Source organism: Apodemus sylvaticus, chromosome 10 (genome assembly GCF_947179515.1).
Source record: "Apodemus sylvaticus chromosome 10, mApoSyl1.1, whole genome shotgun sequence".
In the NCBI taxonomy this organism is placed as follows: Eukaryota; Metazoa; Chordata; class Mammalia; order Rodentia; family Muridae; genus Apodemus; species Apodemus sylvaticus.
This window is the reverse complement of record NC_067481.1, coordinates 22508741-22525225: the sequence shown is the minus strand read 5'-3', so window position 1 is coordinate 22525225 and position 16485 is coordinate 22508741. Positions and strand designations below refer to the sequence as shown.

At 42.5% G+C, this 16485-nt stretch overlaps 1 protein-coding gene across 1 annotated transcript; it reads right to left on the bottom strand.

The window, feature by feature from the left end:
• Positions 1-23: 23 nt before the first annotated feature.
• On the bottom strand, positions 24-16275 carry Klhl11 (kelch like family member 11). The gene is made up of 2 exons (XM_052195293.1): positions 15673-16275; positions 24-7029 (listed from the first exon to the last, which is right to left on the bottom strand). Exons 1-2 carry the CDS (start codon positions 16218-16220, stop codon positions 5448-5450), a joined length of 2130 nt encoding a protein of 709 aa, XP_052051253.1. The 5' UTR covers positions 16221-16275; the 3' UTR covers positions 24-5447.
• Positions 16276-16485: the final 210 nt, after the last annotated feature.

Sequence of the window (16485 nt, the reverse complement as noted above, 5' to 3'; positions counted from 1 at the left end):
AGGACCACACAGTACAAAGCAGCTCTAAAGAAATACGTTTATTGAAAACTTACATTTAAACAATTAGTAACTTGAACATGAGCAAGATAACTTCAGGAACATAAAACATAAGTGTTCTAAATACTATATCTCCTCTAAGGTAAAAGGAGATAAGCAAGATTATATCTTGAATAGGGGCCTGGGTACCACTAGCCCAAAAAACTGTTTATAAACTAATACTTATCTTACAAGTAACACAACAAGCCCCAGCCCACAGATGGTAAAATCTCCAAACACCTAGCAAGCGCTGAGTTTCACAAGTGCAGAAAGCAGGAGGGTGAAGATTAACAGGTGCTTCAAGGTACCACCCTCCTAGCAAGGGTCAGAGTGTAAGCGGGAAGCTCTGTGAGGGTTGCAGTGAGCAGTAATTTGGCTAAGTGAAGTCCTTGCAGCAAACGACTACTTTGTAAACTTACTATTGTTGTATTACAACCCTCCATAACTGTTTGGTTTTTAATGACCAGTACATACACTGTAAGTAAAACAACAAAACCAACTTTTCTCAAGAAAGTAACAGATGATGTGTTGTGCCAAAATGTTTGATGGCTGAGAACAAACTGAACTGCTGCTCAAATATTCTAGGGTTGAAGCACCGGATTTTTCTAGTGTAGAAGAATATTTGTTTCACAACACCACACATGTTCAAAGACACGAAAAGTGACTAATATGGCCACTGCACATAAGCTTAGTTCAAGGTCCTGTATACTTTGACTGAGTAGCTAAAATATGTAACACAGCTCCAGTCTACTGATAGTGTTGACACTAGAATCGTGAAGCAGAGAGGAAAGCATTTCAAACACACACATGCTGCAGTCAGAGAGGGGAAAGTGTGCACAGGAACCTGCCTACCAGCTATGACGGATCAAAGCACAAAAATGGGCTCTCCGGCTTTACAGACTGAGAGTCTTTTTTTAAGTTCAGTAATTTAAGGAAATTTTTGGTCCTGGAAATACTACACACAACCAGGAAAACAAAACAAAACTGGTATCAGTTAATTTTAAATGTCCTTAGCAAAAATGTTATTTTAAACTGGCACAGAAAAGCAAAGCTATTGGGATACACAAGACTAATCATGCAACAGCTGCAAGTGATGATCGCTTAAGCTCTAAGCTCATGACTGACATTCTCAGTTTAAAGGGAAGATAGGAAGGGTTCCATTATAATGTGGGAAGTAGCCTGGACTCATAATAGACCACCCTTACTTTTTTGGTGTAATGGACACCTCTCTTTCCAACTAAGAAAAACTAAAGCAACAAAACAAAAGTCCTCTTGAATAAGCTTTTAAAAAGCTGTTTTTTTTTTTAAACTTTTCATAAAAGAAATTTCTTTCCCAAAGAACCATATTAAACCTGCATGATTATTACTACAAATATTGTTAAGTCCAGTTTAAAATTTCAGAATGTCAGCCTTGAACAGATTTAAGCAAATCTAGTTTCTTTCCTTCCTAACAAGAGTATTTAGGAGGCAAGTTATGGTGGTGAAGCCACACACGTGAACTCACATATAAAAATTAGAAACTCGGTAGTCAGGAAAACCTGCACACCATCATGCAAGGAAGGACTTACCCCTTCATTCAGCCAAGGCCTAGGCTGCCTGCCGAGTCAAAAAGACAGTGGTTTCAATCAACTTAGGAGTTATATTGTCTGCCATGAAATGAAAAGATGACAAAAAGATGGCCCTAATAACAACTTGGTGGTGACTGTTGCAAAATATAACTCTGGGACCAAAACGCCAAAATCAAAATACATGAACCTTTTCCCAGAGAAAGCTGGCATCCTGATGAGATACTAAATGACTTGTGGACCGAGAGAAAGGCAAGCTTCCTTCGCTGAGCTTCAAAGACTGTTAGCTGGGCAGACCTTTTACAACTAATGAGTGCTTCTTAGAGTCCCGAGACTTGTTATTAGGGAGCTACAGAAAGAACTGGGGAAGCAACTCAGTTGGTGGAGTGTTTCCGTAGCATGTGCAAGGCCCTGGGCTCAGTTATCAGTATGGAATCCAAGCGCATTTAGTGTTTAGTAAACAGATAAAGTTTCTGGTTGTGCTTCTGATATTCTATCATATAATAAAGTTAACTCTAATGGAATATGGAAGGCACAGATGATTGTACTTTAACTTTTTCAGAATACTCCAGAATGTGTGAGAAGGTAGACATTCTTAAAGAAAAAAAATGGATTTACAGTACTATCAGGAGTTAATTTTTTATTTTTATGCTTTTATTCTTATTAGTTACACTTTTGTTGTTGACATGGATGCTAACTAGTCTGGCTCAGAACTCCTGAACTTTCTGCCTTTGCTTCCCAAATGCTGAGATTACAGGTTAAATACTACCATACCCAACTTCAAGGAGAGCCTTTATGAAATGAAAAGCTTACTTTCAATTATATATACATGTATATGTCTGAATGTGGGTATGTCCTTGTGAGTACAGGTGCCAAAGGTACCAGATCCCCTGGAGGTGGGGTTAGGCTTGTAAGCTGCATTAATGAAGTGGGTGCTGGGAACCCATCACAGCAAGTGTACTTTTGATTGCTGATCCATCTCTCCAGCACTTAAAACGGAGTTAACTGAGTGTTCAAAGATTTAGCCTGAAAGATAAGTTACATAAAGCTCAGGAGTGTATAGAAAGTCAGAAAAATGGGTATTCCTTAATGTGACTTCCATGAAGTCAAAGTCCATGATATGATGGGACTTTTCAGTGATACAGCTTCTTGTGGATTATCTGTACTCCCACCTGCTCTATACACTACTTGTGTGTATGACTATCCTTGAGTAGTGGCTGCACAGGTCTGATGACTCTACAGTGTCAAGAAGGGAGTGTGCCTCTATTCCACTGGAACAGTGCTGACCCAAATATCATGGACGCTCAAAGCAACTGTGTTCTCCAACCTACAAAAACCTTTGAACATGAAGTGAATACTAAAGAAACAAAGACTGCATTACACTAGCTGTGAGTGAAAATTATAGCTGAGCTTTTATGAGTGTATGTAAAGCTATTGACATAAGGAGAGAAGAGCCTTCATGAATGCTATTATGAATCAAGAAATTATGCAAGATGTCTTTGGACTGACTATAATAGATGACATCAATGTTGTATCAAATATCAATGTGGAAATCCTTTCTGAATACGAAGAATAGTCACAGCCTCAGAGCCAGTCCAGTATAACAGTGCTCAGAAAAGATGTGATGGGAGTGAAAATATCTGCAGGTAAGTAAGTTGAAAGGAATGACTAATCAGAAAGAAAGAAATGCCAGGAAAACCCCAATGACATAATCATCTGAACCAGTAACTGAGGATGTGTTAATGTCTCTTCTCTAAAGGTCCCAGATATGGTCAATTTACATGAAAGACAAACTAAACACCATGAACTACTTACAAAACAAACTGAAGAAGTAGAAAATGAAAGTAGTGTACTAAAGAGCCATCAAGCCCAGCATGGCAGGACTTGCCTTTTACTCCCAGGCAGAGGCAGGCGGATCTATGTGAATTCCAGGCCAGTCTGGTCTACATAGAGAGTTCCAGGCCAGCCAAGACAACATAGACTTTGTCTTAAAAAACAAAAACAAAAACATCAAAGACAAAATCATAAGAATACAGGTTAGATCATACAAAGTGAGAGGGAAGATCTAATTTGAGATTTGCATTAAAACAAAAACAGGAGAAAAGAATGATATTTCTACATGTATCAATATATATCAATACCGCATCTAGAATTAAATGATATCAAAATTTGAAATCGTCACAGAACAAGATCAAGATTACCCACAAAAGCTTAAGGGTGAGAGTGCCAAGTCTAAAGCCCTGCACAAGGTACAAAACTAAGTACAAATTAGATCCAGATGCTTAATGAAAACTGGGAAATTATATATTCTAAGTATCTACATATGAACAAAAATATCCAATGTACTGAGTAGGAATTTATTATCAAAAACAGTTCGAAAGCAATATGACAACCTGCACAAGGCTCAAAAGAGAAGGGTTAATCCTCCAAAAAAGAATGCGCAGATACTGAGAGAATGGGACTCAAAGATATACCCAACGCAACTGAAAATTAAAGATCATGAATATGAACTATAAAATAGCAGCTCCAGAAAATTATAATAAATACAAAGAATTAGAGGAATGTGAATGTCCAACATCACTGTCACAGCTCAACAAAAGCAGAGAACTGGAAAGAGTAGAAGCAGCTGCTGCTGAAACTGCTTCTTGGACCTTGGATGCTTGTCCCTCAGAATCTATATATGGTCAAAGCCTGATCTACCTAGTGAGTTCCAGGCCAACCAAGGCTACATAGTGAGACCATGTCTCAAAAAAAAAAAAAACCAAAAAAAAAAAAAACCCGAACAAGACTACTTTAGGGAATGCAATAAAAATATGTACAGAAGTAGAAGTCTAGGGCAACTAGGTAAAATATTATGACAATCAGGGGCCAGAAATAACATGGCTTCTCTTAGCAGTATTTTCTAAACTGTTACTTCCTTGCCATTTGAAAGCTTTACTTGCAGAAAGAACTGATGAAGAGGCTATATAATATTCAGGGGAGCAAAAAGACAAACTGAAGGCATAGTGTATTGATTGTCATGGCATACCGCATCCTCATCAACACAGTGACAACCCTTCAAAGTGTTTCGAATGTTTTGTTCATTTGCTTTCTCAGCTACACTGCGCACTTCTCTTCAAGAAATAAACTACACCTGTGTAACTCCTTCTCTAGATAACCAGGTAAACATTAATACCTTCCAAACTATCATCTCAGAATGATGTTCAAGTCTATAAAAGCTGCAGAAGAAACCAAACAAACCAGAGGATGTGCCACTCGCAAACTTCTCATTGGTCACCCTTTCCAAGGAACAAAACCAGCACTTGTAGATAAATGCATACAGCAAAACATAAGTGCTAACATTCTGAGGTCATCCTTGCTGAAACACTGTGCTTTTACCTTCAGATCCAGCTTCACTATTGCACATGTCTCCTACAGATGAGAACTTAATGCATAAATTTGTATCACTGAAAATAAACAAGTCATAAAAAAACTTAAAGGAATATCAAAGTAAATGTGCAAATAACACTGGTGCTTAGAGCCCCATGTAAGTCCCTAAGACAAAGGAGTTAGTTGTTGGCAAAAAAAAGGCCAAGTAACTACACCTGCTTTCCCCCACTTCTCTTTAATAAGATCTAATTTGCCAGCATATAAACACAAACCAAAGTCAGGACTGCAACCTAAAAAAAAAATTACCACATTGAACTGAGTTTCCTATTTGTTTTTTAACTACACTTCTTTTATATACGGTAATAAGTCCAAGTAGAAAATAAGTCACTGACATACTTTTCCAAGTAACAGTCCAGGCATCTCCAGCCTCACAGAACAGGGAGAACAAACAGTCTTCAGCTGTAAGCGCTGGCGAGCTCAGCATTCAATCTGGGAACTTGGCACTCTCCGCATGTTCAGGGCGTGCCGATGTATCTCTTGCATTTGTCGGATGCGGTCCTTCTGCCACATTAAGTTTTGAGGCATGGGGTATCTCTGTGTGCCATGCAAGTACCGGTAGGGAATCCTGACATGGCAAGCAGTGGCCCTGCAACGGGGTTGAGGCATTGGAGGAAGGAGCATCCACCTCTTTCTCTCAGCACAATATCGGTAGGCCTCTTTCCGATACTGTTTGTCAATATCATCACTGTTTTTCCAGCCTCCAATAATGAAGACATCATCTCTGTAATAGCAAATGGCTGCCCCTTCGATGCTTAGGACTTCTGGAGGCAAGCTTTCAAGGATCTCATCAGATACCTGACCGGCAATTTTTCTTACTGCCTCTTCATTTTCTAAAGAGTAACTCTTGGGACAGCATGATGCTGTCTGATAAAAGTTTGAATTGGCCACAGACATCTGGAAAAAACAGTAATTGTCAATAAGCGGTAAAGATTCCACATCTTGCCACTGTCGAGTCTCTGTATCATAGCAAGTAATTACGGCCTTCAGTCCATCCTCAGTGTCCCGGTCCACAGGCGTGCGGGCAGCAATGTATATAAACCGGTCCTCAATGGCTAGTGCTTTGACATCTCGCAGAATCTTTGGTGCTGACTCTAAGTTGTGCCATTTATCAAGCTCAGGATTGTAAACAGTCACATCTTTAAAGCCAGGGCTAAAATTGCCGTGTCCTCCAATACTATACAGCTTCCCTTTGACTTCTGTTAGCCCAAAAGAGTGCTTTCTGGTCATCAGACTACAAACGTGTTCCCATGTATTCAGGTTTGGGTTGTATCGTTCCACAGTCTTAGCAAACCCTGGTTCCATGGAGCCAGCAACATACACGTAAGATTCTGTAATTGCAACAGCATGTCCATCAAGGTGATTATGAATGTGGGGCAGATTTACCCATCTATCCTCATCAACAAAATATCCCACACATTCACTTAAATAGTCTCCTCCTTCGGACACTCCTCCGATAACCATGATTACGTCCATGTTTTGTCCATAGCGAGGTAGCAGTGAGACTTGCGAAGTGGGATGCTGCAGTGTGCCAGACTGCATATTCTCTGCTCTGAGCGCATGCCTCTCCACTGCTTCAGCCACCAGCTTGACACAAACTTCATTACTGGCCACCAGCCGCTCTGGTTTGACATGCCGAGTAAGGTAGGTGGGTTTCATCTGGGACAATCTGAGCAATTTAAAAAGTTCTTCAAAGTATCTCTCTCTCTCTTCGGCATTTCTCTGAACCCACTTCAAAACTGTTTCAAAAAGAACCTCTTCAGAATCCACAGTAATTTCCAAGTCTGAAAGCCAGTCTCGAATGAGATGGAAAGGTAAAGTATAAAATTCTTCATCCTGAATGACTTTATAGAAATTTCTCCGTATCATATCTGCAGCTTTCAGAGCAAGCTGGCTCAGGGTATACATGTGGGCTAAGCTATGAATGGCCACACAATTTGAGAGATGAAGTTTTTTCTTGAGAAATTCTCCACAGAATTCTTTTAAACGAATTAGTAAGAATCTAGAATCAAGAAAAAAGAGAAAAGATTGAGTTTGGAATATATATTTTATATAGTATGTGTACCTGAATTATACAAATTAAAATGGTAGGATTAATCTTGTAAACATAAGCCTGGAAAAAGTCTACCCCCCACCCCCTGCAAATTAGCAAATAGTATGCTAGAAAGTATTTTTCAGGAGGAAGGGTTTGAAACAGGTCTCAATGTGCAGATGGTTCAGTGGGTAAAGGCACTACATAGGCACTTTCTCTCTTTGCCAGAGAAAGCCTAGAGACTAGAGTTCCATCCCTAGAACCCATGTTGAGGTGGAAGGGAAACTCATGTCACAAAATTTTCTCTTACCTCCAGATGTGCACTGTAGCACTCATATATCATAGACACACAATAATACATTTACAGGCATAAGCCTATAATCCTCATAATCCTCATAATACTCAGGAGACTGAGACAGGAGAATCACAGGGTAAAGGCCTACCCAGGAAATAGTGAGGCCCTGTTCCAAAATTTTAGAAAATGAGAAAAGGGGACTGGAGGGGTAGCTTAGTAGTAGTTCTAATGATCTTTTTTATTTTTTAAAGACAGGGTCTCACTAACTCTGGCTGTCCTGGAACACAGATCCATCTTTCTTTCTCTGCCTTCTGAGTTCTGGGATTAAAAATATGTGCCACACTGCCTGGATTCTACTGTCCATATATGGGTATTTTGTCTGAAGATGTCTGTGTACCACATACATGGCTGGTACCCTTGGAAACCAGAAGATGGCAAATGAGGACTTGAGTTTGGTTCCTAGCACCCATACTGAGTTTCTCACAGCTGCCTAACTTCAGCTGGGAAGAGTCAAACACCCTTTTCTGGAATTTTTGAGCATCTGCATTCACAAGAATATACTCTCACAAAGATACACAGACACATAAAATAAAGACAAACGCTAATCCAAATGCATTCCTGACACATCTTTTCTAATCCCTTTGCAGTCACTGAATCTCTTATTTATTTGCTTTTTTTGGGGGGGGGGGGGGAAGACAGGTCAGGCATGCACTACCACTCCCAGTTTTGTGTTTTTCTTAATTGAGAAAGGGTCTTGGTGAAGAGGTTTAATCTAGTATGACCATACCATACAGTTTAAACCAGAGGCAGGTAGGAATTAACTTCCTAGAGACTCTGCTCGGTCAGATATCAGAAAGAACAAAAGCCTAGGCTGTGTCAGAAGTTTTTGTCTCTTCTTCATCTTTTTAGGCAACCACAGGAGGCAGGATCTTTTAAGGGGCTTTGCCCAAGACTAGCTATCTTAAAAAAAAGACAAGATAAACTCAAATATCTGACTGAAGCCAAGAAACAAAACAGACACACAACAAAAAGTGTGTGCAGGTGTCTTAGTTAGGGTTTTATTGCTGTGAAAAGACACCATGACCAAGGCAACTCTTATAAAAGACAACATTTAATTGGAGCTGGCTTACAGGTTCAGAGGTTCAATCCATTATCAATGGCCGAGTACTGGCAGACATGGTGCTGAAGAAAGAGCTTAGAGTTCTATATCTTAATCAATCGGAAGGCAGCCAGAAGGCTGGCTCCCAGGCAGCTAGAGAGAGGCTCTCAAATCAGACCCTAACAGTGAGACAGTTCTTCCAACAAGGCCACACCTCCTAATAGTGCCACTCTCTGGGGTCAAGTGGTATGATGTTACTAATAGAACACTGCCCATCTAGCCGGGCGGTGGTGGCGCACGCCTGTAATCCCAGCACTCTGGGAGGCAGAAGCAGACAAATTTCTGAGTTCGAGGCCAGCCTGGTCTACAGGATAGCCAGGGCTATACAGAGAAACCCTATCTCGAAAAAACCAAAATCCAAAAAATAAAACAATAACAGCAACAACAAAATGGAAAAAAAAGAGAGAAAGACCCTTTAATTGAGAAGAACCTTAAACAATCTAAGAATGATATCATCATGATGACATCATTTCCATCATTCATCATGATCACAGGCCCATTTCTATTCAATAATGGTTTATTATGGTTACTGTGCTTAACAACTACTTAACTACAAATACAGATAAATTAAGATAAGCTCTCTTAACCCTCTTGAAGAAACATCGCAACCTTAGAGATAAAACAAAGAGTGTAAGTGAAGGATCTAGGCTCTGAGTATAGTACCCCATACAAGTCTGGTGACAGGGCCACCTAATTCCCAGGCTGCCTCTATTTAGCAGCATATTCCCTTAAGACAGGTTTTGGGAAACATTACTCAATAAAAACAATAGCTCTCACACGCTAGGCATTGTTGTGTGAAAGCACTGTGCTGGACATATATTTATATTTACTTATTATGTTAATGGGGATTTGTGGTTGTTTGAATATGCTTGGCCCATGTAAGTAGCACTAATTTTTTTGGTTTTGTTTTTGTTTTTTCAAGACAGGGTTTCTCTGTGTAGTCCTGGCTGTCCTGGAACCCACTCTGTAGACCAGGCTGGCCTTGAACTCAGAAATCTGCCTACCTCTGCCTCCCAAGTGCTGAGATTAAAGGCGTGTGCCACCACCGGCACCGGCATAAAGTAGCACTATTAAGAGGTGTGGCCTTGTTGGAGGAAGGGTGTCACTACGGAGGTGAGCTTTGAGGTCCTATACTCAGATTCTGACCAGGGTCGAAGAGGGCCTCCCTCCTGGCTGCTTGCAGATGCCAGTCTTCTGTTTGCCTTCAAATAAAGATGCAGAACTCTCAGCTTCTTCTCCAGCACCATGTCTGCCTGCATGATGCAATGATTCCTGCTATGATGATAACAGACTGAACCTGCGAACCTGTAAGCCAGCCCCAATTAAATGTTTGCCTTTAAAAGAGTTACCTTGGTCATGGTGTCTCTTCACAGCAATGGAAACCCTACGACAGGATTCAACTCAGGGCCTCATACATGGTAGGCTGGTGCCTACCCCTTTCAACCCCTACTATACAACCTATACTACCCCCTACTATACAACCCCTTTCTCCGACTTTTTTTTTTTTTTGTGGCAGGATCTAAATTGCCCGGGTTGGCCTCTAACCTGTGATCTTTCTGCCTCAGCCTCTCGAGTAGGTGAGATTACAATGCTGAGCCAACAGACTGCTCACCCTATTATTTCTAATCCAAGTGCCACGCAGAGCTAGATCAGAGACGTACGTGTAGGCAGAGACAAATGATCCTGCCTCAGAGAGAGATCACTAGATTAAGTTCAATCATTACAGGGCACTTAGAATGGTGCCTGTGAAAGATGGAGAAAATTATATATATATAACTGAGACAAGCTCTGTGTAGTCCTAGCTGGCCTTGAATTCAGATAGCCTGTCTTTCCTTCCCGTGTGTAAAGATTAAAGGCATGTACCAGTATGCCAGCCAAGCTAGTTTTAAGTAAATTGCCTGAAGTAGTATCTCCTTTCCTTGCTCCTCAAAAAGGACTAACTCTGAAAAAACAAAACAAAATAAAAAACCCACAGACAAACACAAACGCAGCTTAACAATAGCTCTTCTTTTCATTCTCCCATCCAATCCTGAGGACCCAGTCTTGTACTTTGAGAAAAGAAGCAATCAGGTGGGTAGGGGTTTTGTCTTTCCACCAACCAATTTGCCTACAGTTCTACACTATATTTTCTTTCCCAGTTCCACCCATGGTTTTGAGACAGGGTCTCTATGTAGCCTTGGCTGGCCTGGAACTCAAGACTACCTCCTCCTGCGTCATAAGTGGTGAGATTAAACAACCACAGCCACCATAGGCCAGATTCAATCCTTATCATTTTCCAGAAAAGGTCTCTGGACTATCTAGTCCAGACTGGACTAGATCTCCTGCCAAGTGCTGGACACAGGTGTGGATCACTCACTCTCTTTCTGTAATATGGAGTCTGACCTACCTTGATTTTAAAACTTCCTGTGTCTATTCCTGTCATGGGTAATTATAAAAGAGTACCGCCTTGCCAGGCCTCTGCACCACTCCTTCCAAGTATCCAGTAAAAAGCATGACTCTTAAACTTGAATAGTTAATCAAATATCTTTATGTATATTAAACTCCCAATTATGTAATGCCATTTTTTTTGGGGGGGGGGCTGTTTTTTCGAGACAGGGTTTCTCTATGTAGCCCTGGCTGTCCTGGAACTCACTCTGTAGACCAGGCTGGCCTCGAACTCAGAAATCTGCCTACCTCTGCCTCCCAAGTGCTGAGATTACAGGTGTGCGCCACCACGCCCGGCTACAATGATAAATCTTATCCCAATATTCCTAACCTCTCCAAAACACCAGAAATACGTCTGAAGCCATCTGGATATATTTGTCCCCCTTCTCTGCCCCTCTTGTCTCGGTCCACCAAGCCCTTTCCCTCTCTCCCTCTCTGCCCCTCACTTCCCTTAGCTCCTCCTCTCTCCCCTCCAATCATTGGCCTCTCACTGCCTCAATGTGAATGGATAGGAAATATCTTGCAACACATTCCTCTGCTCTTGCAGTATCAGTTTCTCCTCTTCCACAGAATCATTTTCTTCAGCACAAAAACATTGTCCACCTCTCCTAATTTAGAGTTAACTAAGTAGGCACTCTACCTCAAACCCAATCCTTTTAAATGAAAATACTTAACTCAATGATATCACCAACCTTTAATCCTTTAATGATTGATCACTTGACAGTAAACCCCACCCCCTTTTCAGGCCTCCATGGTATCAGCTCAGTTCACTCTGCTGGATTCTTTAATGCTGTAGAGACTCCCCTACCTGCCCTCTTTCCTCTTATTCATTTTTAATGTGTACTCTTAAGTTACTTAATCTATTCTGTGGCTTTAATTATAAATTATATGCTAGCTTTCCCCAATTTGCATTTATCTCTCCATCTAATGCCTACTTCCCCCCCCCCCCCCCCTTTTTTGGCTTTGAGACTGGATCTCCTATGTAGCTCTGCCTGTCTTTGAAATCAGATCCAACTGACACTGCTTCCTAAGCATTGGGATTAAAGGTATGCTCCCAATTTTTTGTTTGTTTGAGACAAGATCTTACTATGTAGCCCTTGGCTGTCCTGGAATTTACTCTGTAGTCCAGGCTGCCTCCAACCCAAAGATCCACCTGCCTCTACATCCTGAGTGCTGGGGTTAATGGTGTGTGTTGAGCCTATACTGCCACCAGCTCTCTTTTTATCTTTTTTTTATTTTTTTTTAAGGATTTATTTATTTTTAATTATACAAGTACACTGTAGCTGTCTTCAGACCAAAGGAGGGCATCAGACCCCATTACAGATGGTTGTGAGCCACCATGTGGTTGCTGAGAATTGAACTCAGAACCTTTGAAAGAGCAGTCAGTGCTCTTAACCACTGAGCCATCTCTCTAGCCCTCTCTTTTTATTTTTAAGACAGGAATCTTATGTGTAACCAATACAGGTTTAGAACTCCTGTTCTTCCTGGCTCAGCCTCCTAAGAGTTGGGGTTAAAGTAATGTGTCATTGTCCTTGGCTCTTTTTCTAGTATAAAGATATTAATCTCAGTGTTTGGAAATATCCCTATTCTAAAAATATATGTTTATGTTTTAGTGTTTTGCCTGCATTTATGTATGTGCCTACTGCCAACATCAGAAGAGGGAGTTGGACCCCCAAAGTAGAGTTACAGATGGTTGTGAAAGCCATTGGTTGTGAACGCCATGTGGGTTCTAGGAATTGAACATAGGCCCTCTGGAAGAGCAGTCACTCTGGCTCAGCCATCTGTACAGCTCCTGGAAATATCCCTTTTTGTTACATTGTTTCTCCTTGTGATTTCTTTCACAGCTTAACTGCAGACCCAATGTCCTTCAATTTGAAGCTTACCCAGCCATCCTGACCATGCCCACGGACCTTCCTCTCATATCTGCTCTTTAATTTTCACATCTTTTGTGTATTTATAGGCACAAGGCTTTGACATCAGATATCTTTCCGTGATCAATCTCTACCCTTTTGGATCTCTCTTTTTTTTTAAAGATTCTATGTGTATGAGTGTTTTCCTTATATGTATACTTATGTACCATGTGTGTCTGATGCTCTTGACAGTCAGAAGACATCAGATCCACTGAATAGTAGGTACAGATAGTTGTGATCCACAAGATTGGGGCTGGGAACCAAACCAACCTCAGTCCTCTGTAAGAGAAACAAGTGCTCTTAAACACTGGGCTGTTAGTCCAACCCCTACACCCACCTTACTTTTCCAGACAAGGTCTTTTCACTGAACCTCACCCACTGTGCCAGACTGAAATCAGCCTGTTTCTGCTCTCTTCCCCAAGGCTGGGTTACAGGAATGCACCACCATGCCCTCATGCCTGCACTGCAGGCATGTTTTCCACATCCGGGCCATCTCTGAAGCCCGGGTTTTTCCACATCTCTTTTGAAATAATAAGGAGGTGGGACAAGATCTCCAGCCTAGCTAAGTTGGATATGTAGACCAGGATTGACTAAAACTCAAAGATCTGCTTGTCTCTGCTTTCCAAGGGTGTTGAGATTAAATGCCCAACATTTTTCCACACTGTAATAATCCAATCTTTCCAATTGCTTGGGTTAAAAAAATTCTTTTTCTGGCTGGCTAGACAGTAATGGCACAGGCCTTTAATCCCAGCACTTGGGAGAAAGAGGCAGGTAGATCTGAGTTGTAGCCTGGAATACAGAGCTAGTTCTAGACAGCCAAGGACTACACAAAGAAACCCTGACTCTGAAAAGAATTTTTTCCTTATTCCTGTGTCAAGCTCACCAGTAATTCATTCATCTCCTCTATTATAAAACACAGATGGACTGCAGTGATGGCTTAGCACTGACTGTTCTTCTAGAGGACCCAGGCTTAATTTCCAGCACCCACATGCCCTCTTTCTGACCTCCTTAGGCATCAAACACTAATATTGTGCATATACGCCGCCCAGGTAAAACACCCATATACATAAAATAAATCCCAAAGCATACACACACAGTTGACATCACCTTCCTTCTTCAATCCAAGTCTCCACCACTATTGCAATGACCTAGTCTCTGCTATAGCTCTTGCTATACCCTGTCCTACCATTTTTTTGATACAGAATTTATCAAGTAAAACAATTATTCTCAATGCATTCTAATTTTAAAACGGCAGGCTTTGATGGGCGGTGGTGGCGCCTGCCTTTAATCCCAGCACTTGGGAGGCAGAGGCAGGCAGATTTCTGAGTTTGAGGCCAGCCTGGTCTACAGAGTGAGTTCCAGGACAGCCAGGGCTACACAGAGAAACCCTGTCTCGAAAAATCATAAATAAATAAATACATACATACAAACATACATGCATACATATACACACACAGGTTTCTTTCACGGACCCTTAAGGCAAAGGTTCTTAACATGTAGGTTGTGCCCCTTTGGGGATCAAGCAACCCTTTCACAGGGGTCAAATATCAGATAGCCTGCATATCAGATATTCACAGGACCAAAATTAGTTACGAACTAGGAAGGAAATTATCTTATGGTTTGGGATCACTACAACATGAGGAACTATATTAAAGGGTTGCAGCATTAGGAAGGGTGAGCATCCCTGCCCCAAGGGATCCATCCATCCTCACCACCTCGCTGATGCTTGTGCTCTATTCATCCTGCCTCCCTGCATCCAGCTATATATAACCCATGCTGTTTTCTCTCTACCTGAAGCAAACTACCTTGCCACCTATATGCCTTTGCTATGACTTCTGAACAATCTTTATGTGCCCAATTTAAAAACAGTTCCTCTCAGCCTGGTCTACAGAGTGAGTTCCAGGACAGTCAGCATTACATAGTGAGAACCTGTCTCAAAACAAAGAAAAAAACAAACAAAAATCCTCTCCATTAGGGCCTATGACGCAGAGTCCCACACCTCATTTTGCATCACAGCTGTAATAATTATTCAATAATTATATATAATATATATGAATATATTCAATATATAACGTGACTACTTACTCACGCAGTTAAACATCAGGACAGTTTGGTAAGGAAAAGGATTTTCATATGTTTTGATCACTGCTGGATATACACCCCCCAGCACTTTAACAGGTCAGTGTCTAGTGCTCAAGAGGTATGTATTAAAGGATTTCTAACAGTACTAGCATCTCCACCTGCCTCCAAACCAACCTCTGGGGAGTCCTTTCTGGCTCCCTACAATCCATTTTCCACAATCCACTTTTCACTTTTGAAATATTTAAATATTTCATATTTGAATATTTAAACCAGACCATCTCTCTACCCAGCTTCCCACCCACCACACTCAGTAAAATCCAAACATTCCTCACACACCCTCTGGTCTTTAACCCAGCATATCCGGAATCGCTGGCTTTTCTTTTAAAGTCCTTTCTCTAAGCCAACCTGGATCCTGACTGAGGCCTTTGGGAAGCCTGTAATGTGCACCCATTCCTTTTTATAAGGCCAATTTCTCTTGCCACTGCGAGGTTGGTTTAAATGTCATTTCCTTTCACCGTTTTTTTTTTTTTTAATGTCATTACAGGAGTCGAACACTACCCACCGTTCTTCATCGCCTTTGTCCCTACAACCTAAAATCTGCGCTCCCGGGTGCAATGCGAACAAGCTAGACTCACGGGAGCATCCTCAGGGCCGGGCGCGGTGGCTGTCCCGCCGTGGGTATAACGAGGGAGCTGCCACACAGACACGGCCCCCCAACCCTCGCTCGCCCACCGTCGTCTTACCTGTCGGCCAGCTCCAGCACCTCGTGCACGCTGCCGGTGCTCACTCGGATGCGCCCGGTGTACATGTACTCGATAACGGCTTCCACCGTGTCAGGTTCGGGTCCCGGCTCTGAGCTCCACTTGCGCATCTCTACCCGGCCCGAGCGCGATTCCGAAAACTGGCCCGAGAGTAAGGGGGTGAAGTACTCGGTGGCAGCGGCCAGCACCGAGCGGTGGGCACGGAACTCGCGACCTCCGGCTCCGCCGAAACACAGGGTGATGTCGCAGAACAGGCCTTGACGCCGCTGCTCGTTCTGCCGCCAGGACAACTCGGAGCAGTGAGTGCTGCACTCGAAGTCCTCGGCCTCTGGGCCCGGATCGCCCCCGCCCGTGTCGACAAGGGTGGAGATCCCGGCCCCGGTCACGAAGTCTACAGTGCCACTGCCTCGGACCTCGGCGGCCAGGCTCGCGGAACCGGCGACGGCAGTCTCCATGCTCTCCATCTCCAGCACTTGAAAAGATGCAGCCGCGGCCGCAGCAGCCGCCGCCGCTGCCACAGCCGCCGCCATCTTGACGCCGCCGTGCCGGGCCCCCTCAGCTTCCGAACGGTGCGGCTGCTCTGGTGCGACACAGAGGCATTCTGGGATTAAATAGTGCGCGCGGGGCGGAGCCGCGCCTGCGCACTTCGGCCATGCGTACGCCCTCTAGCGAGACAAGAGCAGTTCTCGCAGCCAGATAAAACTCAGGTCCACCGTTTCTCCTCCATTATGGTTGCCGCCTGTGCTTGTTTTGTTGAGTTTTCTCTACTTTTAAGTTGCTTTGGAATGATCCTCA